Source organism: Diadema antillarum, unplaced genomic scaffold, assembly GCF_040938485.1.
Source record: "Diadema antillarum isolate AM-2024a unplaced genomic scaffold, OU_Dant_1.0 seq00000877_RagTag, whole genome shotgun sequence".
Taxonomy (NCBI): Eukaryota; Metazoa; Echinodermata; class Echinoidea; order Diadematoida; family Diadematidae; genus Diadema; species Diadema antillarum.
In genome coordinates this window covers 119,480-144,228 of record NW_027271741.1, presented here as the reverse complement: position 1 = coordinate 144,228, position 24,749 = coordinate 119,480, and the positions used below count along the sequence as shown (strand labels likewise).

The 24,749-nt window shown below is 39.3% G+C and overlaps 2 protein-coding genes across 2 annotated transcripts in view; both read right to left on the bottom strand.

Moving 5' to 3' along the window:
* The window catches only part of LOC139740749 (uncharacterized), a 50,976-nt gene extending 33,349 nt beyond the window's left edge, over positions 1-17,627 (bottom strand). The window contains exons 1-5 of the mRNA XM_071651325.1: positions 17,580-17,627; positions 16,854-16,925; positions 15,505-15,630; positions 14,935-15,066; positions 443-6,325 (exon numbers count right to left, since the gene is read on the bottom strand). Coding sequence (XP_071507426.1) covers positions 443-6,325; positions 14,935-15,066; positions 15,505-15,576 — 6,087 coding nt within the window. The 5' untranslated portion in view covers positions 15,577-15,630; positions 16,854-16,925; positions 17,580-17,627. The remainder of the gene's footprint in view (positions 1-442; positions 6,326-14,934; positions 15,067-15,504; positions 15,631-16,853; positions 16,926-17,579) is intronic.
* A 315-nt stretch (positions 17,628-17,942) lies between these two features.
* On the bottom strand, positions 17,943-23,452 carry LOC139740748 (uncharacterized). Its single transcript, XM_071651324.1, has 7 exons — positions 23,322-23,452; positions 22,594-22,680; positions 21,733-21,831; positions 21,007-21,171; positions 20,030-20,107; positions 19,015-19,161; positions 17,943-18,071 (listed from the first exon to the last, which is right to left on the bottom strand). Exons 1-7 carry the CDS (start codon positions 23,409-23,411, stop codon positions 17,943-17,945), a joined length of 795 nt encoding a protein of 264 aa, XP_071507425.1. The 5' UTR covers positions 23,412-23,452.
* Between the last annotated feature and the right edge of the window lie 1,297 nt (positions 23,453-24,749).

Genomic DNA, 24,749 nt, shown 5'->3' with positions numbered 1-24,749 from the left:
ATCAAGTATCTTTTTTTCTTAAGAGAAAATATGAATGGGCAGATACAGGACGGCAAACATTCCTACATAACATTCATGGAGGTTTCAAAGAGCAGTGTGTGTTGTATGAATCTCAATAGGCAAAAACAATTCACAAATCAGGAAGACTTTTATATTCTACAGACTGGATATGAAGAACATAAACAAGTATTTCAGGAGGGCACCTGCTGAAATAGAGACTTTGCAACTCTGTAGTATTACATGATAAGTACCAGCTAGCTGTGTAATGGAATTGTTATTTGAAAAGAAGATAGGCTATGGCTCTAAGTCAACTCCTAGATATTGACACCCTCTCACTGCTCTACAGGACATGGTGGTCCTTTGAGTTGAACAATATAATGCACACAAATATATGGGCGTGAGTAGCATTGGTATCCCAGATATGCGTCATTACTTTACATACCTTTTCTTTCATGTTAGACACCTCTCCCTCTAGCTCCTTGACTTGCTCTTGGAGTTTTAGTTCCCTCTTCTCAGCATTTTTCATCTGCAACCTCAGGTTGCTCTCTCCTATCTCCATCTCAGACAATCGGTTCTGAGTCACCTGCTCCCGATTCTTCAGGGAATCCAGCTTCTCGGTCAGCATCTCGTTCTCATGCTTGAGCTGGCCATTGTCCAAGTTGGTGAGCTTCAACTCCTCTTCAGCCCTCCTGCTCTGTCTCTTAGCCTCAGCAATTGCTTCCTCCATCTTCTGCACCTCTTGCCTCCACTCCTCGTCTGCCTTCTGTAGGAAGCTGACCTTGTCTTTCAGGGCAGTTTCAGCATCAATCGCTCTCTTCAGCTTCTCCTTGAGAGCTGCCTCTGAGATCAGCATGTCTTTGAACTTCCCTTCCAGAATCTTGTTGGAGGCCATTGCACCGTCCTGTCCCATCTCGCTCTCCTGCAGTCTGGACGTCAGCATTTCTATGCTCTCCTCCAGGGTCTTTGTGGTCCTAATCATCTGTTCGTTGCTTTCTGCCAACTCTCGTCCAGCTTGCTCTTTCTCTCTCAACTCCTGAGACAGCTCCTGCTGCGACCTCTCAAGCTCTTCAACGAGGGTATTGAGAACATTTACATCTTCCTCCAGCTTGTCTTTTCCCTCTTTTAGCTCACTGACTTCATTTGCAAGAAGTTTCATCTCAGTCAACTGTTCCTGATTCTTTGCAAGTGCAGAAGACAGCTGTGCTTGCACATCCTCAAGTTTTGCACTATCTTTGCTGTCACTGTGTTCCTGCTTCTTTGATCTCGTCTTAACAAGTTCATCCTTCAAGCGCTCAATTTCTTGGTTTTGCTCCTCGCTAATTTCGGTGGCTGTCTCTTCACTTTCCTTTGTCTCTCTTAACTCTTCCCTAAGTTCTTCCTGTACCCGTTCTAGATCGGCGATCTTTTTCTTCAAAGAGTGCACATCCCCCTCACTGTCACTGGCTTGCTTGGAAGATTCTGTCTCAGGTCTTTCATACTCACTGGAATCTTTTTCTTCCAGGAATTCCTGAAGTTGGTCCTCCAGAGACTGCAATTGAGTTACTTTTTCTGTCAAAGCTTCAATTTCTTTAGCTTTGTCTTTGCTCTCTTGTCGTGCATTGTCAACTGCTCTCTGCATTGTGGAATGTTGCTCTTCAAGAGACTGATGTAGATCTGCATTTTGCTTCTCCAGCTCATCCACTTTTATCATCAAGTCTGCAATCTTCTCCTGACTTTGGGTCAGAGCATCAGCTGCTACTGAATGATGTGTTTTTGAGTTTGCATCATCTTTGGCTGAATCTTTCCTTTCACCCTCTTGAAAATTCTTTCTGTAAGTCCCCAAGTCACCAACCTTTTCCTCATCTGGGACATCTTCTATCTCCTGGTAGTCAGCATCATCATCCTCTTCATCTAAACAGTCAAATATGCTGTCATCCTCTTCGACTTTGCTTGGGTCCAAGTCACTGAGTCGCCTTTTCAGTCTAGCCTCCTCTGATCTGGCCACTTGCAGCTTTTGTCGCAGGTCACTGTTGGAGCTTTGCAGTTCGTCAATTTCGTGGGTGAGTCCCGACTCTCTCTCCATCATGATGCTGTCTGCTTGAGCAAGTGTCTCGTTGAAAGCAAGCTGGCGCTGCTCAAGCTCAGAGATCTTTTCCTGCAATTTCTCCTCATTGTCCAGGAGATGCTGGATCCTAAGCTGGAGGGCTTCTATCGTTGGTGTGGTTTCAGCTCGTTCAATATCATCATCATCACTTTCTTCTTCATTACCACCAAACCTGCTCTTCCCGAATCCATCACCTTTCTCTTTCTCTCCAGCACTAGCATACTGTGGCGGAGCCATCATGTATGTACCACTCACTTCCTTGGCGACAATTTGCTCTTCTACTTGAGCTTGCTCTTCAGTTGCCCCAATACGTCTGTGAAGTTCTTCTTCTATTTTCTCAAGATCCCTAACTCTAGATCGAAGCTCGTTACAAGTATCATCAAGGGATGCCAAGTTCTTCTTTGTTTCATCCAATTCCATTTGAAGCTTTTCTATGGTATTTGTATTTTCACTGAGCATCTTACTCTTCAATACGTATTCATCTTCAAATTTTTGGTTTACTGCCTCCATCTCTTGTAGAGCTCTGTCTTTCTTATCAAGTGCCTTCTTCATTTCAAGGAGTTCCATCTTCTTTTCCTCCATGATATCTTCGTGTTCTGCCAAGAGCTTTGCTTTGCATGCAAAATCATCCTGAAGTGATTCCACTTGGAAGCTTAACTCTGCAATAGACTGTTCTCCTCCAGCTTTCTGTTCTTCCAGGAATTCTATCTCCTTCTCCATGACCTTCATTTGTTCCTTGAAAGTGGATTGCTCCTCCTCTGCTTGTCGGAGCAGGTCCATTATGCGAAGATTCTCCTGCTCCAAGTCAGACAGACTTTCTGGTGTGAAGAGGGGATCAGTATTTCCAGCTCTTGCCTCTGATTCAGCACACTTTGTAAGAAGTTCCTGATTCACAAGTTCATATTCCTCCAGCTTCTTCTGCAGTGCATTATTTTTAGCATCAACATCAGAAATGTGCTTGTTTGCTTCTTCGAGTTTGGTCTTGACTAGATTAAGCTCTTTCAACTTCTCTTGCAAGTCACTGTTACTCTGTTCAAGAGACTTCAGCTTTGTTTCCAAATCAACCTTTATTTCTTGGGCTGATTTGAGCTCTGTTTTGTGCTGCTGAACTTTCTCTTGTAATGCACCAAGTTCCACATCCTTACCCTCCTCTTTCTTGGAATCTTCCCTGGCAGCCAACTCTTCTAACTTCAAAGATAACTCGTCCTTTTCAATATCGAGTAGAGCAACATGCTCTTGTAATTCTTGTATGGCTTGATTGGCATTATCCAGTTCTTGGACGTACTTGGTGATTGCCTTATCCTTATCTGCTTTTGTTGATTTGAGGAGTTCAGAGAGTTCAGCCTCTGATTGTTGGAGAAACTCTGCCTTTTCCATGAGCTCCTGTTCTGACTTTTCAAGCTGAGTGATCCTATCACGTAGTGTGCTTGTTTCCTCCTCCTCATTGATAGTAGCTGTCTTTGTAGTATTCTGAGGCAGGTCATCACTCAGGACAAAGTCCTCATCATCTTCCCCATAGTCTTCATCAGAGTAGTCATCTAAGTGAGATGCACCAGTCCTGCCAGTGTCCAGGGCCCCAAGGCCTTCATCCAGGAGAGAAGGGAGGCTGTGCTGAGTGTTCCCCATATCATCCCCTGCCAGCTTGCTCACGACTTGCAGTTCCTCCAACTCCGTCTCTACCTCCTGCAGTTTTTCTTTCAGCCTTTGATTGAGACTTTCTAGGCTGTCTGCCCTTTCTTTCTGCATTTCTGCTTCACTCTGCAAAAGACCCCTGCCCTCTTCCAAATCTGCTACCTTTTCCATCAGTTTCTGCTCAGTTGACCTCAGCTCATCAAATTTCTCTTCATAGCTGAGCTCTGTCTCTCGCATTTCCGTCAATGTATCCTCTAACCTTGCCGAAAGCTGTTTGTTAGAAGACTCTGTCTCCTGCACTTTACGTGTTAGTGTTTTCTCTATCATCTCCAACTCTACTATTCTGCTCCTGAGCATGTCCTCATTATCAATGACACTGTCTTTGAGAAGGTCCTCAATTCCTGCCATTTTTTCTTCTAGCTGGGCCTTCTCAGACTCCAGCAACTGAACTTGATTTCTGAGATCCATCACAAGTGTAACATTGTCTCCTAATTGCTGCTTCAACTTTTCAACATCTTCCATATCAGTGGCTGTGGTACTTGAAGGTGTGGCCTTTGTTTCTGGTGCTACAGATGCTGTGATCTCATCTTCACCAGTGCCAGCCAAGCCATGACCAGAGCTCTGGAAATGCAGATGAAGTTCTTTATTTTCTAATTCTTCTTTCAAATTCTTGTTTTCCTGAATAATCTGTTCTTTTTCATTGTGTTCTGTTTCATACTTTTCTGTCATTACAACAAGTTGTCCTTGAACTTTTGCCAAGTCAGCAATCTTGGCAGAAATTTGTTTTTCCATTGAGCTTTGCATTTCTGTCAAACTATCCTGAGATGCTTTTAACTGCTCCCGGGTGTTTGCAACTTTCTCCTCCATCTCCTGTTTATATACTTCTGTCTCTGTGAGAGAAAACTGCAGATGTTCAATCTCATCATCTTTATCTTTCAACTTGGAGCTCCAAGAAACTTCTTTCTCTTCCATCTGGGCTTGCAATTTGATTGTTTCCTCCTCCAAAAGCTTCAGCTTCTTTTTGTATACATCCACCTCCTCCTTCCATTTGTTATCATTTTCATCCTGCACGAACTGTACCTGTGCTTTCAGCCGCACTATTTCAGTGTGCTTCCTAGCTAGGTCAGTTTGAGCCTCTTCAAGGCCTACTTCAAGCTCCTTCACTTTACTCTTCAGCTGATCCTCAGACAGTCTGCTCTCCTCTTTCTGAACCACTTTGTTTTCCAGCTCAGCAACAGTTTCCTCTAGTAAGTTGATGGTTTCATCATTCTGGAACAACTTCTGTTTTGCACCTTCAAGATCCCGTTGCAGGCTTTCATTTACACTACGAAAGTCTTTCAGCCGAGAGCTTTCCTCTCTCAATACTTCAATTCTAGCATCCTTCTCTGCTATCTCCATCTCATATTTTTCTAAGATTTGAACATTCAGTTGCTCCAGCTCTTTGACCTTTTGCTCTGCCGCATCACACTTTGAGGCTAAAGCAGTGCGATCAATATCTTCCTGATCAATTTTGCTCAGTTGTTGTTTGCACAATTGCAGCTCTAAGTTGACTTCCTCATTCTTCTCTGTGAGCTGATTAAGTTGCTCTTTCAGACTTTGTTCAGATGTTTGAAGGTCTTTGACCACCCTCTTCAATGTGTCTTCCTTCATTTGGTACTCTGACAGACTGTCTTGTAGACTGCTGTCTACCTCCACTTCCCGCATCTTCTCAAACTCGGACATTTGATCCTTGATAACTTGTTTCATGATGCGGGATGTTGCTTTTATGTCCTCAATCTCCTCATCTTTCTGCCGACATTGCTCTTTCAGCTCCTCATTTTGAGATATCAGCTCGGATATGTCTGTCTGCGTATCATCATCAATATCATCATCATCATCAGGAAATACATCAAAATCAACACTGATCACTTTCTTCCCTGTGGATACAATTGGGGGAGGCTTGCTACTAGGAATCTGTGGAGCCTCATCATCATCATCATTATCATCGCTTGGTTTCTCATCCGAGTTCTCATCACTACTCGCATCGCCATACATGCTCACTTTTACTTTGGATTCATCCCTCTTATCAAAGTTCTCTCTTCTTTCCCCATGTTCTTTGTTTTGCTCATCTTGTAAACTTGCAATTTGTGTGACAGGGATATCGCTAATTGGATCCATGGGTGGAGCCAAATCCTCAAGCACTCCTGGAACCTTCCCAACCTTCAAGTCATTAAACATCTCTGCTGACAATTTCCTCTTCGAAGCAGACACAGCAGGCATATCACCATCCTCATCATCATCTGGGAGTGGAAGACTAAAGTCGGATCCTGTATCATCATCTGATAACACATCCGATTCCTCATCTCCTTCTCCTGCCTCTGGTTTCCGTGGCAACCCCTCCACTGCATCCCCAGAGGTGGTGGATCTGTCAGTTCCCTTTTCCACAGCCTGAAAGAGTTCCTCCACAATAGAATGCTCGCCATCTTGATCAGAGTGATCCTGCAGGAAGTTGAGTTGCGTGTCTGTGGAACTCTTGGCCCCTTCTATCTCTTCCCACAATTGTGACTCCACCTGGAGTTCTGAGCTGGTTCTGTCTGTTTCAGTCTCCATGAAGCTGGAGTGATGTCCATCCTGGAATTTAACAAAAACAGAGAAAGTTTACAATACTGTATAAAAGTAGTTATTTTCGGGAGGGTTTAATTTCGCGAATTTCGCGAATCACAGTTGGATCGCGAATTTAACAACATGCGAAAATGTCACCATACACTAGAGTAACAATACATGCAAGATAGCGTTGGTGTCAATTTGCAAAATCAACATCTCGCGAAAATGTCTGTTACCTTCTAATTTGCGAAAATATCTGTACGTCAAAATAACAGAGCTTATACAGTATAACTTATACATCCTCTTCAAGATGTCACTGTCAGTAGTAAACCAGCCAGCTCTTTTCTCAGTAAACTGTGTGTCGAGTTAAATACCTTTTAGGTTTTTAACTAAGAAGTCAACATAATTATATTTATTACCGATGTAGTATTCCACTGTTTCTCTTTGTGCAATGAAATAATGGCTGACACAAGCTTCATTCAAATTATTTGAAATCCAACTATAGACATTCCAAACTGTATTTCTAGTATTTCAGTACAAAACACTGAAAGAAAAGGCCACACAAACAGTGCAATGCAAGACTGCCCTGATTAAAAAAAAAATTATAGACTCATAATGTTCTAACTGGTGATGCGCACATCAAACAAAGCAATGTTGAATACTGTAAAACAAGGAATGTTCGCATGCATTTTAATTTTGCGAATTTCGCGAGAGCCAAGATTTGCAAAATCAAAGTGCATGTATTTAAAAGTTCTTGTTTACACTACACACATTGATTGTTAGAGGCAACTCGCGAAAATTTCATGCCGCGAAGAAGGCTGTCAGCTCCAATACGCGAAAATGTCATTCCGCGAAAATATCGTGTTTTACAGTACTTCTCCAGGAAGACAGAATGTTGCACTAGTAATGACATATGTTTTTACAAGAAAGTCAATCATGGGTAATTACACAAGTTATCAGCTGTGATTATGTGATGGGTCATCAGTGACATAAATGGTGACGGTTGCAACAAAAAAAAAAACACACGTACACATCATATGCACACACACACACACATACAGAGAGCAAAAGCCCTTTAATAATCATATTCATGGTTATAACAAAGCCAAAGAGATAAGCTAAGACTGGAAACAGGCATGGTATTGATAAGAGGGAACATTATGTTTTGCAGTGGACTTCCATGAATATATCGACTTCTTCATAATAAATTGCATTTCTCTGACAGAAATTCAAAATCCAAGTTCTGCCTTTAAAAAGGAATACATTACTGTAACCAATAAATGTTTCATTATTGAACTCTGTCATAGACAAAAAGTAAATAAAATTGTATTATTCTGCAAATTATCTTAAGGCACAATCTCATATACCAGGTATTTCACCTGTTACCCAAACACCCATTCACATAGATAACACACATACACAAACGTGATATTCTAGTTTAATGGCAACTCTTCTTCTTCTTCTTCTTCCAGTAAAGTACAGACCACCGTTGGCGTATTATCGTACTTGTGCTTGTCAAGTGCCCAGATGAAAAGTGCGAGTAAAAGGATCACTACAGATTCTATATGTGCAGTTAAAAAAGACAGAAGAGGCTTAACGAAGCCTAATCTGTTGCACCCTCTGTTTGGAGAACTGTAGGGAGGTGCTTCTACTTATACTTGGTGGTAAAGAGTTCCATAGCTTAATTGCGTCAGGAAAGAATGTCTTCTGATATGTTTGGGTTCTGGCATACGGGATTTGAAATTTGTTTGGATTCCCTCGTGTAGATGGTCCAGTGGCTGGTATGAAGTGTTCATGTGGGATGTCGATCAGCCTGTGGATTATGGAGTATACCATGCACACTCTCTGCTGAGCCCTTCTCTCCTGAAGAGTGGCCCACTGAAGTTGCTTCAACATGTCAGTTACGCTGCTTGTACGGCTAAAATCTCCTACAGCAAAGCGAGCGTAGCGGCGTTGCACCATTTCCAATTTCATGATATTCTTCTGGGTAAATGGGTCCCACACCACGGCAGCATATTCTAGAAGTGGGAGGACAAGAGTTTTGTAGCAGAGCACTTTTGTCTTTAGGGGGCAGTCTCTAATGTTTCTCTGAAGGAAGCTGCTTGTTGAGTTAGCAGACTTGGTAGTGACATCCACATGTTTGTTCCATTTGAGATTACCCTGGAGATTGAGGCCAAGGTATTTTGCCTTTTCAGTTTCTGTCAATGGTATTCCATGTATGCAGTAAGGTGTTGAACTCTTGACCAACTTCCTCTTGTTGGTAACATGCATGACTTGGCATTTCTGAGGGTGAAATTTCATGAGCCAGTCTGTTTCCCACACTTGGAGTGCATCCAGATCCCTCCGCAGTTGTTCAGTATCTTCCTCCGTCTTGACCCTCCTATACACGATGCAGTCATCCGCAAAAAGTCGCACAGTGGTCTCTGCAGAGACATACTCGGGGAGGTCATTGATGAAGAGGAGGAAGAGGAGAGGACCGACCACACTCCCTTGAGGAACCCCTGAGAGGACAGGTGTTGTATGTGATGCCACTCCTTCAAGCAGAACCCTCTGGGAACGATTACTGAGCAGACTTTGGATCCAAGTGTAGGTGCTTCCTCTGATTCCATAGAAGTTGACCTTGTACATCAGCCTACCATGGGGAACCTTGTCAAATGCTTTTGACAGGTCTAAGAGAATAACATCAAGTTGTTCACCATCCTCAATACCTCTTGCAAGGTCTTGTACAGCAAGTAGGAGTTGAGACGTGCATGAGCGTTTCTTACGGAAGCCATGCTGGGCATCACTTAGGATGTTATGGTCATCGAGGTGGTCAAGAATGCTGCTACACACAATGTGTTCCAAGATCTTACATACGATGGATGTCAGTGAGATGGGTCTGTAGTTCTCTGCCTTATATCTCTCCCCCTTCTTGAAGACAGGAACTACGTCTGCCTTTTTCCAATCATCAGGAATGATGCCTTGGTTGACTGAAGCCTGAAAGAGGACAGTGAAGATAGGCGTGAGTTCCCTCGCAAGTTCCTTCAGAAGCCTTGCTTGTAGACCATCTGGGCCAGTGGCCTTGTGTATCTGCAGGTTTGATAGCAGTTTGTGGACTCCAGCTGGATTGATATAAATTTGATCCATGTCTGGATAAGGGCTGGGTCCTTTGTCTTTAATCGTTGCCATGTTTTCATCCCTGTTGAAAACAGATGAAAACTGATTATTCAAGATATGTGCCTTGCTTGCACTATCTGAGACAGTCCTTCCGCTGGGAGCTTTGAGAGGTGCCACTCCAGTGTTGTCAGTCCTCTTGCTGTTGATAAAGCTCCAAAAACGTTTGGGTTTTGATGACATGTCAGAGCTTACTATGTGGTTGATGTAGGCACTGTACGCTTGTTTGCAGGCAGTCCTTGAAGACCTTTTCAGGTCCTTGTACCTCTGGAAGTCTTGTGGCTGGCCAGTAGAGCGGGCTCGCTTGAATGCACGTTTCTTCCTTCTGGCAAGTCGCTTGGCTGCAGAAGTGATCCATGGCTGGTTAAAACGGCCTGATGTCATCTTTGATGGTACATGCTTTTGGAGTAATTTATGTAAGGTGGTCTTGATTTCCTCCCACATGTCAGCAACAGAACTGAGTTCACTATGTGACTTTAGGAATTGCTGTTGGTACGCATGGCATTCCTTCCTCATTTCCTCCAGGTTGGCATTTTTCCAGGTGTGCACTAACCTCTTTACTGGTTTGCGTCTCTTTGCTGTAATATCTGTGTCTATGCTGACTATATCATGGTCTCCAATGCCTGGAAGTGGGGTGCACTTGTTGACCAGGGTTGGTCGATTAGTCAGGAACAGATCCAAGGTGCTCTCCCCACGTGTGGCAAACATCACCATCTGTTGGAGAGCACAGTTGTAAGTCATGTCCATGAATCTATTGTTCAGGCTGGCTGGGTGGCTGTGACCGCTGATGTTGAGGTCACCCCAGTCAGTATCTGGTAAGTTGAGATCACCGCCAATCCACAGAGCTGCTTTCTTGTTTTGCGATGCAACCTTTTCAACAACGGAACAGAGGTCATTGAGGTAGTGAATGTCACTGTTTGGGGGGCGGTATAGAGCTCCAATTATCAAGCTATGTTGGCACCAAAAGAGAGTTTTACGAAGACCTGCTCTCCAGTATCTGTTGTGTCCATGATGTCATATACGAGGTCATTCTTTATTGCCAGTAATACACCACCATAGCCATCCTGTCGATCTTTACGAACCACTTCATAGTCACAAGGGAAGATCTCTGAGCTCCTGATGGTGGGGTTGAGCCAGGTTTCGGTGCCGATAATAATAGAGGGATTCGTTGTCTTGATCAGTACGGCCAGTTCCTCCTTCTTATTCTTGATGCTTTGAAAGTTTATGTTGAGCACTTTCATTGTTCTTGGCCTAGAGTGTTGTTTTTCCCTTCCAGCCTTTAATGGAGAAGAAGCCCGCAATGGAGAACTGGGACCATCGGCTGATAATGAAGAACTACTGGTCATTGTCTCCATGCTGTTCGTAGCGATATTATCAAGTGATCCTAGGACATCAAAAGTGTTACTAACTTCTACATTTGTGGAGTTAAAGAGGCTGGATGAAAACTGTGGCATGCCGCATTTGATACAATGCCATGACACATTGTTCAAAGCTTCATAAACTTGCGTCGACATTCCCATGCAATCTGCATGATACCACTGGTCGCAGTCATCACAGGCTACACCACGTTGTCTCCAGGTTACAGCACGTGAGCATATTTGGCATGGGTATTTCGGAGTTCGGGGTCCTGGATTCAGTTCAATGTCAGCAGCATTGGATAGTAGGATAAAACTCAAGTAAAGAAGTGTATGGCTCTTACGATGCATGGTGTACCGGTACTGGTAGTTCCTCAACTGCTTGCGAGCAAGTGTTGACATAAATAGGGAGTCATGAAACAAACTGGAATAATTGCTTTTGGGATTGCAAAGGTTCCCATGAATTTGTATGAATACACCACTGAGGTTGCCAGTCAATTGCAAGTTCATCAGCTCAGGATCGTCAGGCATGTAACATGATGAGGTATCAGATGTGATTTGCCCTTGGTGTGCATATTGTATATGTTGATGATAGAAGCTGCTAACAGTAGCCAGCAAAGGTGGTCTAAAAGAAGGCTAGGCATGATGACATGTACATGCAAACTTTCAGTACTAGTATGTGTTCACTCAACCACACAGCCACAGCATCCAGATAGAAGCAAAACAATCGATATTTGGTACCGGTATTCAGATTATTACTCACAGTTCAGCAGTTGAACATGTTAAGACAGACTGATATAATCTGATCATCATCATGAATGATCATATCATTGCTTGCCAAGTAGAAAGCATGTTGTATGTCACAGGTCATAAATGATGTCTCCAAGCATGGGCACATCCAACATGAGACCTCATGTGTGGGACAAGAATGACACTGCTTCCAACATGAAACTTCATGTGTGGGACATGAATGATATTGGATCCTTCAGGCTGGTGCTCCAGGGTTGAAAAAATATCCTGTAAAATCTCTGCAATCCTAAGTAAGGACTCCTTAAGAATTCAACTCTGAGCTTCTGCTGACCTTACTTGTCATAACAAAATAGGTTATGAAGAATATTTTCGAAATTCTTTGAACAAAAAAGATGAAATTTGGAGGAGGTTCCACAAGCACAATCATTGGGCACTGACATAAAGCATTGTTTACCAATGTAACTCAATCTGCATCATTAGTTGTAGCAGCTAAATCCATGCCAATCTAAGCAATAATGGATGCAATATACACTTTGAAGATGGACTGATCTTCTTATACAGTGTAATTAACACACATGTCCCATTCAGCCCAGCCAAAAAATACTTAGGACTAGTCTTCAACAGGTTAATTGACCTCTATATGGTTAGTGGCAATGTGTCCACAAGAAATCTTTTAAACTGGTAATTAATCTAATCAATGTGAACTGAAAATGCTATGTTGCAATATATCACAAAAGTATTTCATCTGCCAAAGTTATCGTACTTCCATATAATAATATTACAAAAATATGAGGGGTGATGTCCCTTTGCACATCGCACACATGTATAGCACATGTTTACATCAATAACTTACACACAAATTTCAGAGAATAATCTAATGCAGAATTAACATCAAAACTTTTAATTCAGTTTCAACACAAACATTTGGTATGATAGGTTTCCTTTAAATTGCAAGTTTGTGTAATTCAGGCCTAGGGCACAGATGAACTTGCAACTGTCACAATCTAAAAAGAAATCTTTAACATATAACATAGGTTAATTGCCATGTACATCCCAGACAAACATCTCACACATCAGAATTATTTGCCCTGTCTTTTCAACAAACAAATTTAGCACTCATCACATATGTGTGTATGTTATGCATTTCTATCACATTACTATCTCTCACAGCAGACATCACACTATTTCTTCTGACACCTCATCCTATCCTATCTTTCACGAGAGCAAAATCTAGCTACTGCTAATTGTGTTCACACTTACGTAATCACAACTCTGATATGGAGGTCTAGACCCTAGTTTCAGTACATATACTGGACTACAAAATACATTTTAATTCCCTGATGGACATACATGTGTAAGTCTCTCTTACCCTATCTCAGAAGAGTGTATAAATTCCAGTGCATCATCATGAGCGATGAACGACAAGAAAATATCCCACGCAAGTATACAAACAAGAAGCCATCTGCATATCTGGCTTGGACTAGCAGCAGCAGAGCATTCAATCCTGATTCAAACTTGCTTCTAACGTACGCACAGACACAGACACACTTTGCTTGCACACACATGACAAGCCTTGTATACTCAAGTCTTTAGTCATAGAGGAGGGAGCACTCAAGCGTGGTGAAACCTAAACCTGTTGGGAGTCAGTCAATAATACCCCCTTTTGCGGGAGCTGGAATTCAAAGGGGGTTGGGGGGGGGGGGGGAGGCAGCTGTCTCTCAAAGGACCATTCACTGCAGGGAAGCCCATTCAATTTCTCACCGCATTCTTCAAGCCTGAAGACGTCTTTTGTTCTACCAACAGGTTTGAATCCGTCTTCTTTGGAAAGGCTGTTTTCATCAATAATTCTAGACATCAGGTTGGGGAAAGAGGCTTTTTTTTCCACTATACACTTTTAAGATATTGTGAGCAGGGTAAATATTTACATTTTGACAAAACCAAGTCATTACCACATAGAAACATAATCAGCTTAAGCAGTTATATGCACAAGGTCTATTAATAATACATTGTCTTTCAGATTCTCACATTAATCGTGAGAGCATATGTGAGAAGATTTTTAAGAAGATGACAGCCTATTTACAAGAATACTGAAGTCATATGGTGCATGTAAAGCTTCTTCTAAAGAAGTGTATTATTTTCTTCACAACATATCAAAACAGCCACTACTCTTCTAGACGTATACATTAACCAACAATGCTTTATTAGATAACATATTACACATGCACACACATTCATTTTAAACATTCTACCTGTCTTCAAATCTGCTTCCATGAGACAAGGACAACATACAGTATTTGTGTAAAACAGTAATCTCAGAAAAAGATTCAGCTCATAAAACACTGTTTGTAAAATGCTTTGCTATAGTAATGGCTTTACTGTGAAACATGCTGCATTGATCAACTGACCATCTACTTCACTCAGTAATTTCATAAATCTGTAGAGCATGATGCCAGAGCAGTGACATTCTAAGTACACCTAGTTAGCATCCTCTGTCCTATATCCCTACTAACTTGGTAATCCAGGTTATCTAGTCAGTTGGATTCTGAGATTTCAAATTACTTGTCTGTGGTGTGGCCAAGATGCAGAAAGACAGGAAGAAATCATTATGGAAATTGTTATCGGTATCATGAAACCAGCTGCAAGATGATGACCAGACAAAACTTCTACTCCCACCATCATCTCCAGCTGCCAACATCAGCATCTTCTGACATCATAAATCATCTTTTCTACAAGAGCAGGAAATATCGTGATAACCACCATCATCATCTTCATCACCATATTAACATTATTACATGAGCATCATAATTATCATGACCAACTTCACCATAGTTCTCATTTTTGTCCTCCTCATCACCACCACCACCACCATCATCATCATCATCACCAGTAACCAGACATTTACTCTCATTATTTTTTCATAATCACTGTTACCACCATCACCATCTTCATTACATGAACAAGATCTTCATCATCACCATGCAATGACCACTATTATAAAATTATCCTCATTTTTTTTTCATCATCATCACCACCATCATCATCGCCATCAATGTCATTGTCGTTATCGTAACATAAGCATGATCTTTTTCATACATGTCATTATCATGATCATCATCACAGTCATTACCCCCACCACCACCACCACCACCACCATCATCATCATCATCATCATCATCATCATCATCATCATCATCATCATCATCATCATCATCATCATCATCATTGTCATTATAGTAATCTTCACTGTCTTGTCATTAACATCTGGTACATCACCACTATCTAATGTTCTTGAATCAGCACACTATAACAGTTGAAAGACACACTAAAAAAGTTTGGAAGAAATAAGGGAACATATCGGGAAAACCATAACAACTTTACCCGACTGTGACTACCGGTACTTTGCTCCTCAATGAATCCACTGTGATCCTCATCAGTGCTGTAATACTTGCCACGCCCATTTTCATTCTGAGGACTCGGTTTCTGTTGCACCTTCTCTACCTCAAAGAGTTTCTATACATCAGGAAAGAGTAAACAGATGACACATGCAGTGTACTTGATCATCTGAAGAGTCATTTTTGTACGTGTGTGTGCTAAAAAGGCCGATTTGGCATCCTGAATTAAAAACATTCAGACATTCCTTTTATCAATTTCTTCGTTTTTATGTTAATGCAAACAGCAAAATCAAAATTGAAGTGTTTTAGTTCATGAGAAATGCTAAATGTACTCAGATAGAAAGCTAAAACATCTTTATAAATCATGCTCTAATAAACTGTTGATCCGATAACTCATATCACAAATACTTTATATACAAATATCAAAATATTCAGTTTCTCTTGTCTCTCAAATAGACATCACAGTTTGCCCAAATTACCTATGCTTCAACTAAGTCATCATCACTAAATATTCTCTTTGACACTTGTTCACATTTTGCAAATGAAAAACACGTACTGCAGCAAGTGCTTGTTTCTCTTCTTTCTGAACCAGGAGTTGCTTCTCTAGAAGCTGGGCCTCATCTTCCATTGAAAGTAGCTGCTGTTTTAGGGCTTCCTTTGATCCTTTGAGCTTACTTATAGCCTGCAGACAGATGAAAAAAACAACAAACAAACCAGATTTCAAATATAGAAGAATGCAATTGCAGCATGCAGAAGGTACATGAATAAAGAAAAAGAAGAAAGATTACAGCTGTCTTGTTATCCCTTTGAAGTGTTGCTTTTGTAATTGACTGGTTGTACATTGAAGTTGGGTGGGTCCAAAAAATTTGCCTAAGAGTATGAGGAATTTGAGGAATTATCAGGCTAAGTTTCATCTCAGCTGTAATACTGTATATAGGCATGGTGACCCACCCACTACTTGCCCTTTTGCCAGAAGATTATAAAATAAAGGTATGACCGTCAAAGGTGTTGAACCTCATATGCAAATAATTGTAAGCCTACAGGTACAAATCAAACTTGGGTTTGATCATTTCCTGTATCACTCTGTCTATGACCTGCATATTACTGTCAGCTGTACTTACAACACATGCTTATTATTAAAGGGACTGTAGAGTACTGGTTTAGGTGAGGATTCAGCTTGTAACGTTTTGCGAGATATTTAGAAAGCACTCTATGAAATGTTAAAGAGCATACAACTCTGAGGGGAATCAAAAGTTTATCTGATGAAAATCGGTTTTGAAATGACTGAGATATCGAAAAACAAGGAAAAATAAAGAGATCCTAATAAAAGTTGTGACCTGCCAATTTTATTAGGGTCGCATTTTCGGATATCTCAGCCATTTCAAGGCCAATTTTCATCAAATAAACGTTGAATCCTTCTTGAATTACATGCTCTTTCATATTTCATAGAAGGTTTCTCATTATCTCCCCCCCCCCAAAAAAAAAAAAATAAAATAAAATAAATAAATAAATTTATAAACCTGAATCTTAACCTCAACCACTTTACAGCCCCTTCAAAGACAATTACAATTTACTGAGAGATTCTTTTCAGAGCAATGTAATACAAGCTGCCATTCCTCCTCTGAGAAAGGGCAAAAACAACAAAAACAAAAACAAAAACAAAAAAAAAGTAAAAAGTGCTTTTGTTTCACTTTTACATAGAAACGCTATGCACCAACAGTGAATGACATCATTTCATCCTTTGCAGATGAAAACTGTAATATCTCAAAAGCAACAGACGCAACACTTGCTTTAGAGGGCGCTATAACCTTTGTGAGAGGTCTGGATTACATGACAGAGGGATTCAAACACCTAACCTACCATAAAGCTAATTCTACTGGCCAAATGCACTGAATTGTCACCTACCGCTTCTGCCGACTCTAACACATGTGAAATTGAAGTCAACAGTAGGCTCTGTTCATCAGTAAATGGGGAATTCTGAAAAATGAACAAAGAATCAAAAGAAATGGATATCTTTATCTCACTGCTGAGATTTTCATTCTTGTACCATTCTTGTTTAGAAGAAATAAACCAATATCTATCTAACTATCTATCTATATATCTTTATCATCACTGCACTGCAAATTGTTCTCCTTAAGATACATCATTAACAGTTACTGCAATCATTAATACCAAAGACTAAAGACAAAATAAATATAATTTTAATCAAATCAAATTGTTTTTCAGACTTCATCCCAGCACCCTCGTCCCTACCCCCCCCCCCCCCAACAAACAAACAAACAAACAAACAAGCAAACAGAAAACACCACTGCCTATCCTGGATAAGAGTGATACGTGTATAGACAACAAACAAATAAAGTATAAAATGTTCTTTTATAATTTTGCCAATTACGGGCAGGAAAATCCCAAGTAACCATATCAAATGAATAGTAATGGCCACCTTAACCGACCATGCTGCTTCTTGATTTGAAATTGACATTTCATATATAAAGCTTATCCTAGCTTTCAACTCAATCTAGGCTCCTGAAAGCAAATTTACAGTCTAATCTCCTCCCTCAAAGACATGATTAAAACAACAATTATTCCTTATTTCAGTCATGCAAATCTGTTTTTTAATACTCATACATGTACCTCACTCTCAGTCAGTTGGTCCAAAAGCTGCTTCACCTCTGGGATATTACTGACCTGTGATATACACACACACAAAAAAAGATAAATATCAGCCAATTAGACATCTGTGTTAAAGATTTACCTATTCAGAATAATTCAATCTTTACAAAAACTGCCATACCCTTTACAAATGTGTGAATGGTATTTCTTGCAAAACTAAGATCATTACTGTTTTGGCATAAAAGAGTATATTTCACCACTTCCACTGAACTTCTTTGCATGCTGAATAGTGCAAACCAAAGTGTTTATGAAAGTATGAATATTCATCAGACACCAGCAGTATGTATCTGAGACCATACATGTAGTACATGATCAAGTTGAATATTACTGGCTACATAGAGAGAAGACTGAGTGAGAGGTCTGACTTACACCAAGTTGCTCCTTGGGTACTCTGAGTTGAAGGGTCGGACTACCCTCACTTTTGATGGCAGATTGGATCTGTGAGCTGTTTGGCTAAATCAATGTCATTCATCAAATGAAACAATTTTTAACAAAACTGTCATAAATTCATGATTCAGTATCACTTGCATTTTGTTGTTCTTGTCTCTTGATTTATAATTGTTATCATGAAAGGTTTCAGAGACCATTATAACAGAGTGTTTATCTGATCGATGCCATCATTTGGGGATAAAATGTTAATTTCACATTGTCAATTTGCGGAAATGGAAAACAATCTTATCTCTAGATTTCAACAACAAAAAAGCATAATAAAAGGTTTCAGAGACCATCATTACAAAGTGTTAAGTAAATTCATAGCATTGCTTTGGAAGAAATGGCTAATTCTACAAAATCTACTTTAGCAGGAAGGAGAATAATCTTGTCTCTCAGTATCAACATCAAAACTATGGCATACATTTACAGAAAACATCCGAATAGGTCAATGGAGAAACGCACACACACACACACACACACACACACACACACACAAATAATTTGAATAGTACTATCCTCTTTTTCCACACAGAATTTCCATTTTCCAACACCATTACAATAAATTGCAGTGCTGCCCTCTACACACGCACACACACACACACAAAAATAACAACTGTAGAACCTTTTGAGGCAAGAACACAAAAACCATAATATAGAAAAATGAGTCCATTAACCCATTGAAGACTAGTGCCGAGTCATACTCTCACAGGTGTCTATGGGAAATGTGTGTTATACAGCACAATCAGTTCGTCCTCGACGGATTAATCAACTGCATAGCAAGAATAATTCCCCAACCATGAAAAGAATGTCATAAATCTATTTTGGAGATATTCTATTTTACACAAAACATTATCATCCACAAAATCATAAAATGGCAAGGTTCAGTGAAATCGAATAAATCGTATTAATGATGGGAAAGCGTCTACTTTCACAGCAGTGACCGACAGTGGAGGAGTTAACATACCTGCAAAGACCGACCACCTTCTTTCTCCTGAATCTCTTTCAAGGTCTCTTCAAGCTCGAGGACCCGGAACTCCAAGAGCTCATTCTGATCTTGCCCCCCATCCAGCTCACTCTTTAGCTCCCGCTTGGACTCTTCCACTTCCATCACCTGAGGGCAACATTTTGATTATAATTTTTTCATTTCCAATGTAAATTGATTTATTCTTCACTAGCAACACTGTAATCATCACCAATACAACAAATTCTACTCATTTGAGACTGGCATTGACTCTCTACTCTAATTCATCATGTAAAGTTGGTAACTCTTACGTCAGCACTCCCATTTATTTTTGTAATGATCTAAAGCGATTCAGTATTTCATTAATGAGTTCATGATAGTGTTATCAGTTCAAGTTCTTTTTTTGTCCATCTCTAACATAATCAATAACACATATATATGTACAATGAAAATAGAAATAAAAGGAAAGAGACATCAACATAAGTAATAAAAAAGCAGGGTACATCGTACTTTTGATGAGAGTTAAAGACATGAAACATTTGAGTCAGAAATATTTTGGGGCTGCATGATGATCATCATATTTTTCAATCTTAAAATTTTCTACATTTCACACCTGAAAAATCTTACTCCCTCTCACATTTGACTCTGTCTTTTTTCTCCTCTTTGAAATTATCAGAGAGAATAAATATAATCACCTTTCATCTCACAATGACAATGAGAATTACTCTGCCTGCAAGTTTGCATCATCAATGTATACAATGACATATCATTCAGTCGTAAATTTTGATGACTACTCAGTATACACATATCACATTTCATGGAGCAGATATGTGTCAAATTTCATACTCGGAAGTCCCAACATAAATGGAAAGTTTGCCAGAGTCTTGCACGATATACCATCATCTCCTGTCTAACATTTCATAAAGATCATGGCTATCAACCCTTTCTTTATCACGGAGTTTGGACAATCAGAACTCGAAGCATGCTAAGGATTAATGACAGAAAGACTTGAACTCACCCTCTTTTTCAAGGCAGACATTTGGTCTTCATAAAACTCTCTCTCTGCCTGCCATTCAGAACCAACCACTGGAAGAGACTGAAAACAAAAGTACAAACAAACAAACATATCATTAGCACTTGTATCAAGGTTTAGCAAAATTACTTCTACTATTTGTAGCCATGGAGCATCATAAAATCAGCTGCAAAAAAGTATGTTATTGCTGAATAAAGATGTTCAATTTTTTTATAGAGATTAAGCAAAATCCGTTTCACTACAGATGCTATACAGAAGCAATACATACAATCAGCTGCAAGCCACATTATCTGGAAATAGTGAAACTTGATTTGGCATCGAGATCTACCATTATCAGTGTACTAGAGATATGAGATGCAATGCACAATCAACTGGAAAACAAGTTTATTTGTGAATGATGACACTCAGATATAGAGCATTATCCTTTTTCTGGATGAAGCAAAACTTGCCTCAGCAAAAACAAACAAATCATGTACAAGTTCGAAAAAAAAAAAATCAGGATAATAGCATTGAAAAATTGGGAAGGTTATGCAATGGTATCATACACAGACATTTATAAAAAAATATATGGACAAAAAAGAAAGATAATGAAGATGAAGATGACGATGATAAAAATGATGAAGAGTATATACATGATGATATCATGTACTCACGTACATTACATGTGATGAAGATGAAGATGATGGTGACGATGATGAAATTTATCATTGAGATGATGATGATGTTGTTGAGATAATAATGACGATGGTACTGATGAATGATGATGATCAAGATGGCAATAATGACTAAAAGATTATTATGAGGATGATGATTAGAAAGATAATGATTAGAATCATTATGATGATGATGATGATGATGCTTCTTAATACTGGTGAAGAGGGCAATGATACCAACTAGAAAGAAATCAAAAATATCTCATACACTATCTAAAGATTGAGATACAAGATTGAGTATCATTTTACCACATCTTTATCAATTTCTTCAAGGGATGCCCATGACACATCAAGAGAAGTCGGTGTAATGGACCGCTCTGTGCTGACATTAGGGTCACCGTCATTACTTCTGAGGGAGACATGAGGGGATTTCCCATTACTTTGTCGTGGGATGGGTGATGACACTCTTGCAATCTGCAAATGAAACAGGTTCATCCTTCAATTTAACCCTCTGGCTCTGAAAAACAAAGTAAACATTCTGCTACTCCCCACTGATCTCATACATGACACACCTAGGTAACCATGATTAATGCCTAAGTATCAATCCATTCTTATTTCTTATCATTAAGTATGCTCTGGGCAGTGTTTTATGTGGCTTAATAAGCAGGCTGGCAAGGGACTCTGAAAATCTTTGTGTGTGTGTGTGAGTGTGTGTGTGTGTGTGTCCCCACACTCTGTTCTGACCTTGTGCATGTATGTGTATGTGTGTGCATTAATTTTGATGTAATTATTTTGGGCATGAAAACAAAGTAAATTCGATCTTGCTTCCAATACAAATTTTACAAGTCAAATTGCCCTCATAACCCTAAGCAGTTGTGTGCAATTTTGACAGCTGGGTACAGTGGTATAGGCCCACAAGAAAACAAAACTTTAACAAAATATGAACATTTTGTTGAGTTCAAAAAAATAAATAAAAAAATAAATAAAATAAAAGGGGAAAAAAGAAGGCAATACATTGCTATGACAGTTGCATACCTTGCTGGCTCCTAGGGGTTGAGAAGTTGGGGCTGATAGTTGTGGTGGACTGGCCCTACTCAGAGTCAACCTAGGAATTCTGGGTGACACACTCCTTTTCTGTAAGACAAATTACCCAAAAATGTCAAGGTGTTCACAACGCACATTACAATTTAATTCTGTTTTACCTAAGGCTTTAAAACATGACAATTTCACTGGTATGTTGTCTCTTGGTTAATCAGTAATTCAAGAAGCAAAACAATTTCATTTCAACCTCTTCAAATACCTACGTGGCATTAAAGTTGATGGTAGATTCCGCTTAAGCCATTAACAAAGTCTCATTTATTATTGACAGTTTCCCATTTAAACCTCATTTCAACATTGCTTGATAGACCAGAGTGCCTCTTTTGATTTTAATTGTAGCTGTTATTTGGTTGAACTGCCCCACAACACTACTGTTTGTATCAAACAAGTGCACAGGATGCTGATAAGAAAAATATTAAGAAATATGCTTAGGGTTCTACCAGGTATAGTAAGCTGGCCTATTGCACTTCAAGTGTGTTTATATACTCGTATATGTTTATATAATTACATACTATGTCAGTTATCTGGGTCTCATTGCATACGTTAGGATGGCAACTCTTGCTGGAATGGCAACTTCCCATAGCAAGAGCCAATAAGGAAGCTGGATTCCTATCGTTACCATGACAATTGCCATTCCAGCAAGAGTTGTTATCATAATTATCTTTTTTTTTTAATGAGATGGGGCCCCGTCTATTGCATTATGACCTGTTTAGGATGGGCTCATTTTGCTATCCACGCATATCCCATAGACACCTGCCCGAGTATACTTGGGACTAGTCATCAACGGGTTAAGCTTACCTTTGGAGTGCCTGTCTGAGAGTGACTGTGTGGACTTCTTCGAACAGGAATCTTACTTGGAGGGGAAGACTTGCTCTTGGTCCATTTCTAGTTTTTAATAAGAGGCAGAAATTAATAGACATTGACACATCATTTTATTCACTAGCATTTATTTATTTATTTCATTTATTTATTAGTCTTGTTTTTAGCTGCCTTCCAAAAACCTGCTCTGAGACATCAAACAAAGGATTGCTGTTGATGATGAAAATAACACAGAGTTACTAATGATGAAAGATATATCAACGTAGATTCTGACGAGGATGAAATGATGAAAGATGTTGATGTTCACTGTAAGAGCAGATTGTGTGAGTGCATGTTTGTGTGTATGAATCTGTGATCAAGTGTACATGTGTGTGCATCTGTGAGTTAAGGTACAAGTATATGCATGTCTCAGTATATGTTTTGAAGGCTACACTAGTGGTCCCAGAGATCTGAGAGTTATAATGTATATAAAATAATTCATTCACATGAACTGCAAAACAGGTTTATTTTGCAAAAACAATAAATAAATAAATTGAAAGAATGAAATATATATGTATCATATATATATATATGTAGGCCCTATATACTGCCATAATTTACAATATTTCACAGAACATTTTTTTTTCCAGAAAGATGAAAGCTCCTGGATACTATGAAAGATTTATAGAAAAGTAAACTGAAAATTTCTGTGATTAGAAGTGACTTGCCTCCTGTGTGCTATTATCTGCTGATGAGACCCCTGCACTGCCATCTCTTTTACTCCCTGACAGGCCCTGGGTCTCTTTTGCTTCCTCCATCTTGACAAAGTTTATGTCCTAGGGGCCACACCTGCCTTTTGCAACTTCATCTTCAGCCCACATATGTCTCATAGTCCACTGCATGCGTTTCTGTGGTCAAGGTGACACAAAAGATTATTGACTGCATAATATACACACATACACACACACAAACACAGACACACATTTTATAATCTCTCTCTCTCTTTGTATATAATATAGAATATAATATTCAAAGAGTTTAAATGCAAAAAAAAATGGATGCATCAATTTTATTAATCTGAGACAAAATTTAAAAAAAAAATCTGAAGAAAATTACATGTATTCAAATATATGTAATAACTTTAAAAGCATCTTCAAGATATTTCTTGTGATGTAACAAGTGTGGTATATAATTGAAAAAATATATATATATATTTGTCTATTTGATGTTGACCTTACTTTCAAAAATAGAAAATGGCATATATTAGAGTTTGCATTCATACTTTATATACAGACATCTATACAGTCAAACAATAGAGACATGACTGATTATTGACTAATTCAAACTTTGCACTGCTATTTCTTTCTTCACTGGTTAATCAAGAGCTGTAACAGCAGGGCAAAACTCTGTAGAGAAATTGAACCAAATGGCAATTTGTTCCAGTGTTGTGTCTGTTTCAGGGACATTTGCATCACGTAGTGTTTGCCATACAATGCTCTGTTTCACATTGGTTACAACATTCACAACAAACACTTAACAGTGAAGTTCAAAATATTGTTAAACATATACATTCAGATATGTTTGTATATGGGGAGATAAGGTGAGATATTTATGGACCTCTCAAAAGCAATTGATAACCTTGATCATAAAACATTCACACATGGACTTCTAATTTATGACATTATCGGTATACCTCATGCACCATTCTCGTTCAGTACCACTGATGACCTGAGAAAACAATACAACAGGCACAGAATCACATCAATATGTGACTTCCGGCAATTGGATCAATTCTTGGTCTGACCCTCATTATAATTAATATCCTTTTGTGCATTGATGACATCATTTTTCATCTTCCATATCTGGTTATATCATTACTGATATTCTTCATTCTCTTAACTACAATCTGACTGGAACACAGACACTTTGGATCAGTCAATGCCTTATACAGTTAACTAACTCAGATTTCTTTGGTTTGTTGTGTTGTTGTTTTTTCTATTGTTCTATCATTTGGGAAACTTAGTTAAATATTTCACAGAATTTAGTAGCTGCTCTCAACTTAGTATCAGTCTTCAACAGAAGAAACAAAATTTTAATTTCAATGGATCTATAACAGACCCTGCCAATAGGACTTTCTCCTCCTGGATGGAACTGAA

What these genes read in the sequence shown, in the direction of transcription:
- LOC139740748 (XM_071651324.1), bottom strand. Translation starts at nt 23,411, where the DNA reads ATGGAGGAAGCAAAAGAGACCCAGGGCCTGTCAGGGAGTAAAAGAGAT. An exon ending in CAGATAATAGCACACAGGAG is followed by an intron (nt 22,681 to 23,321) that starts GCAAGTCACTTC and finishes ATTAAAAACTAG; the next exon opens with AAATGGACCAAGAGCAAGTC. An exon ending in AAGGTGGTCGGTCTTTGCAG is followed by an intron (nt 18,072 to 19,014) that starts GTATGTTAACTC and finishes ACATTGATTTAG; the next exon opens with CCAAACAGCTCACAGATCCA.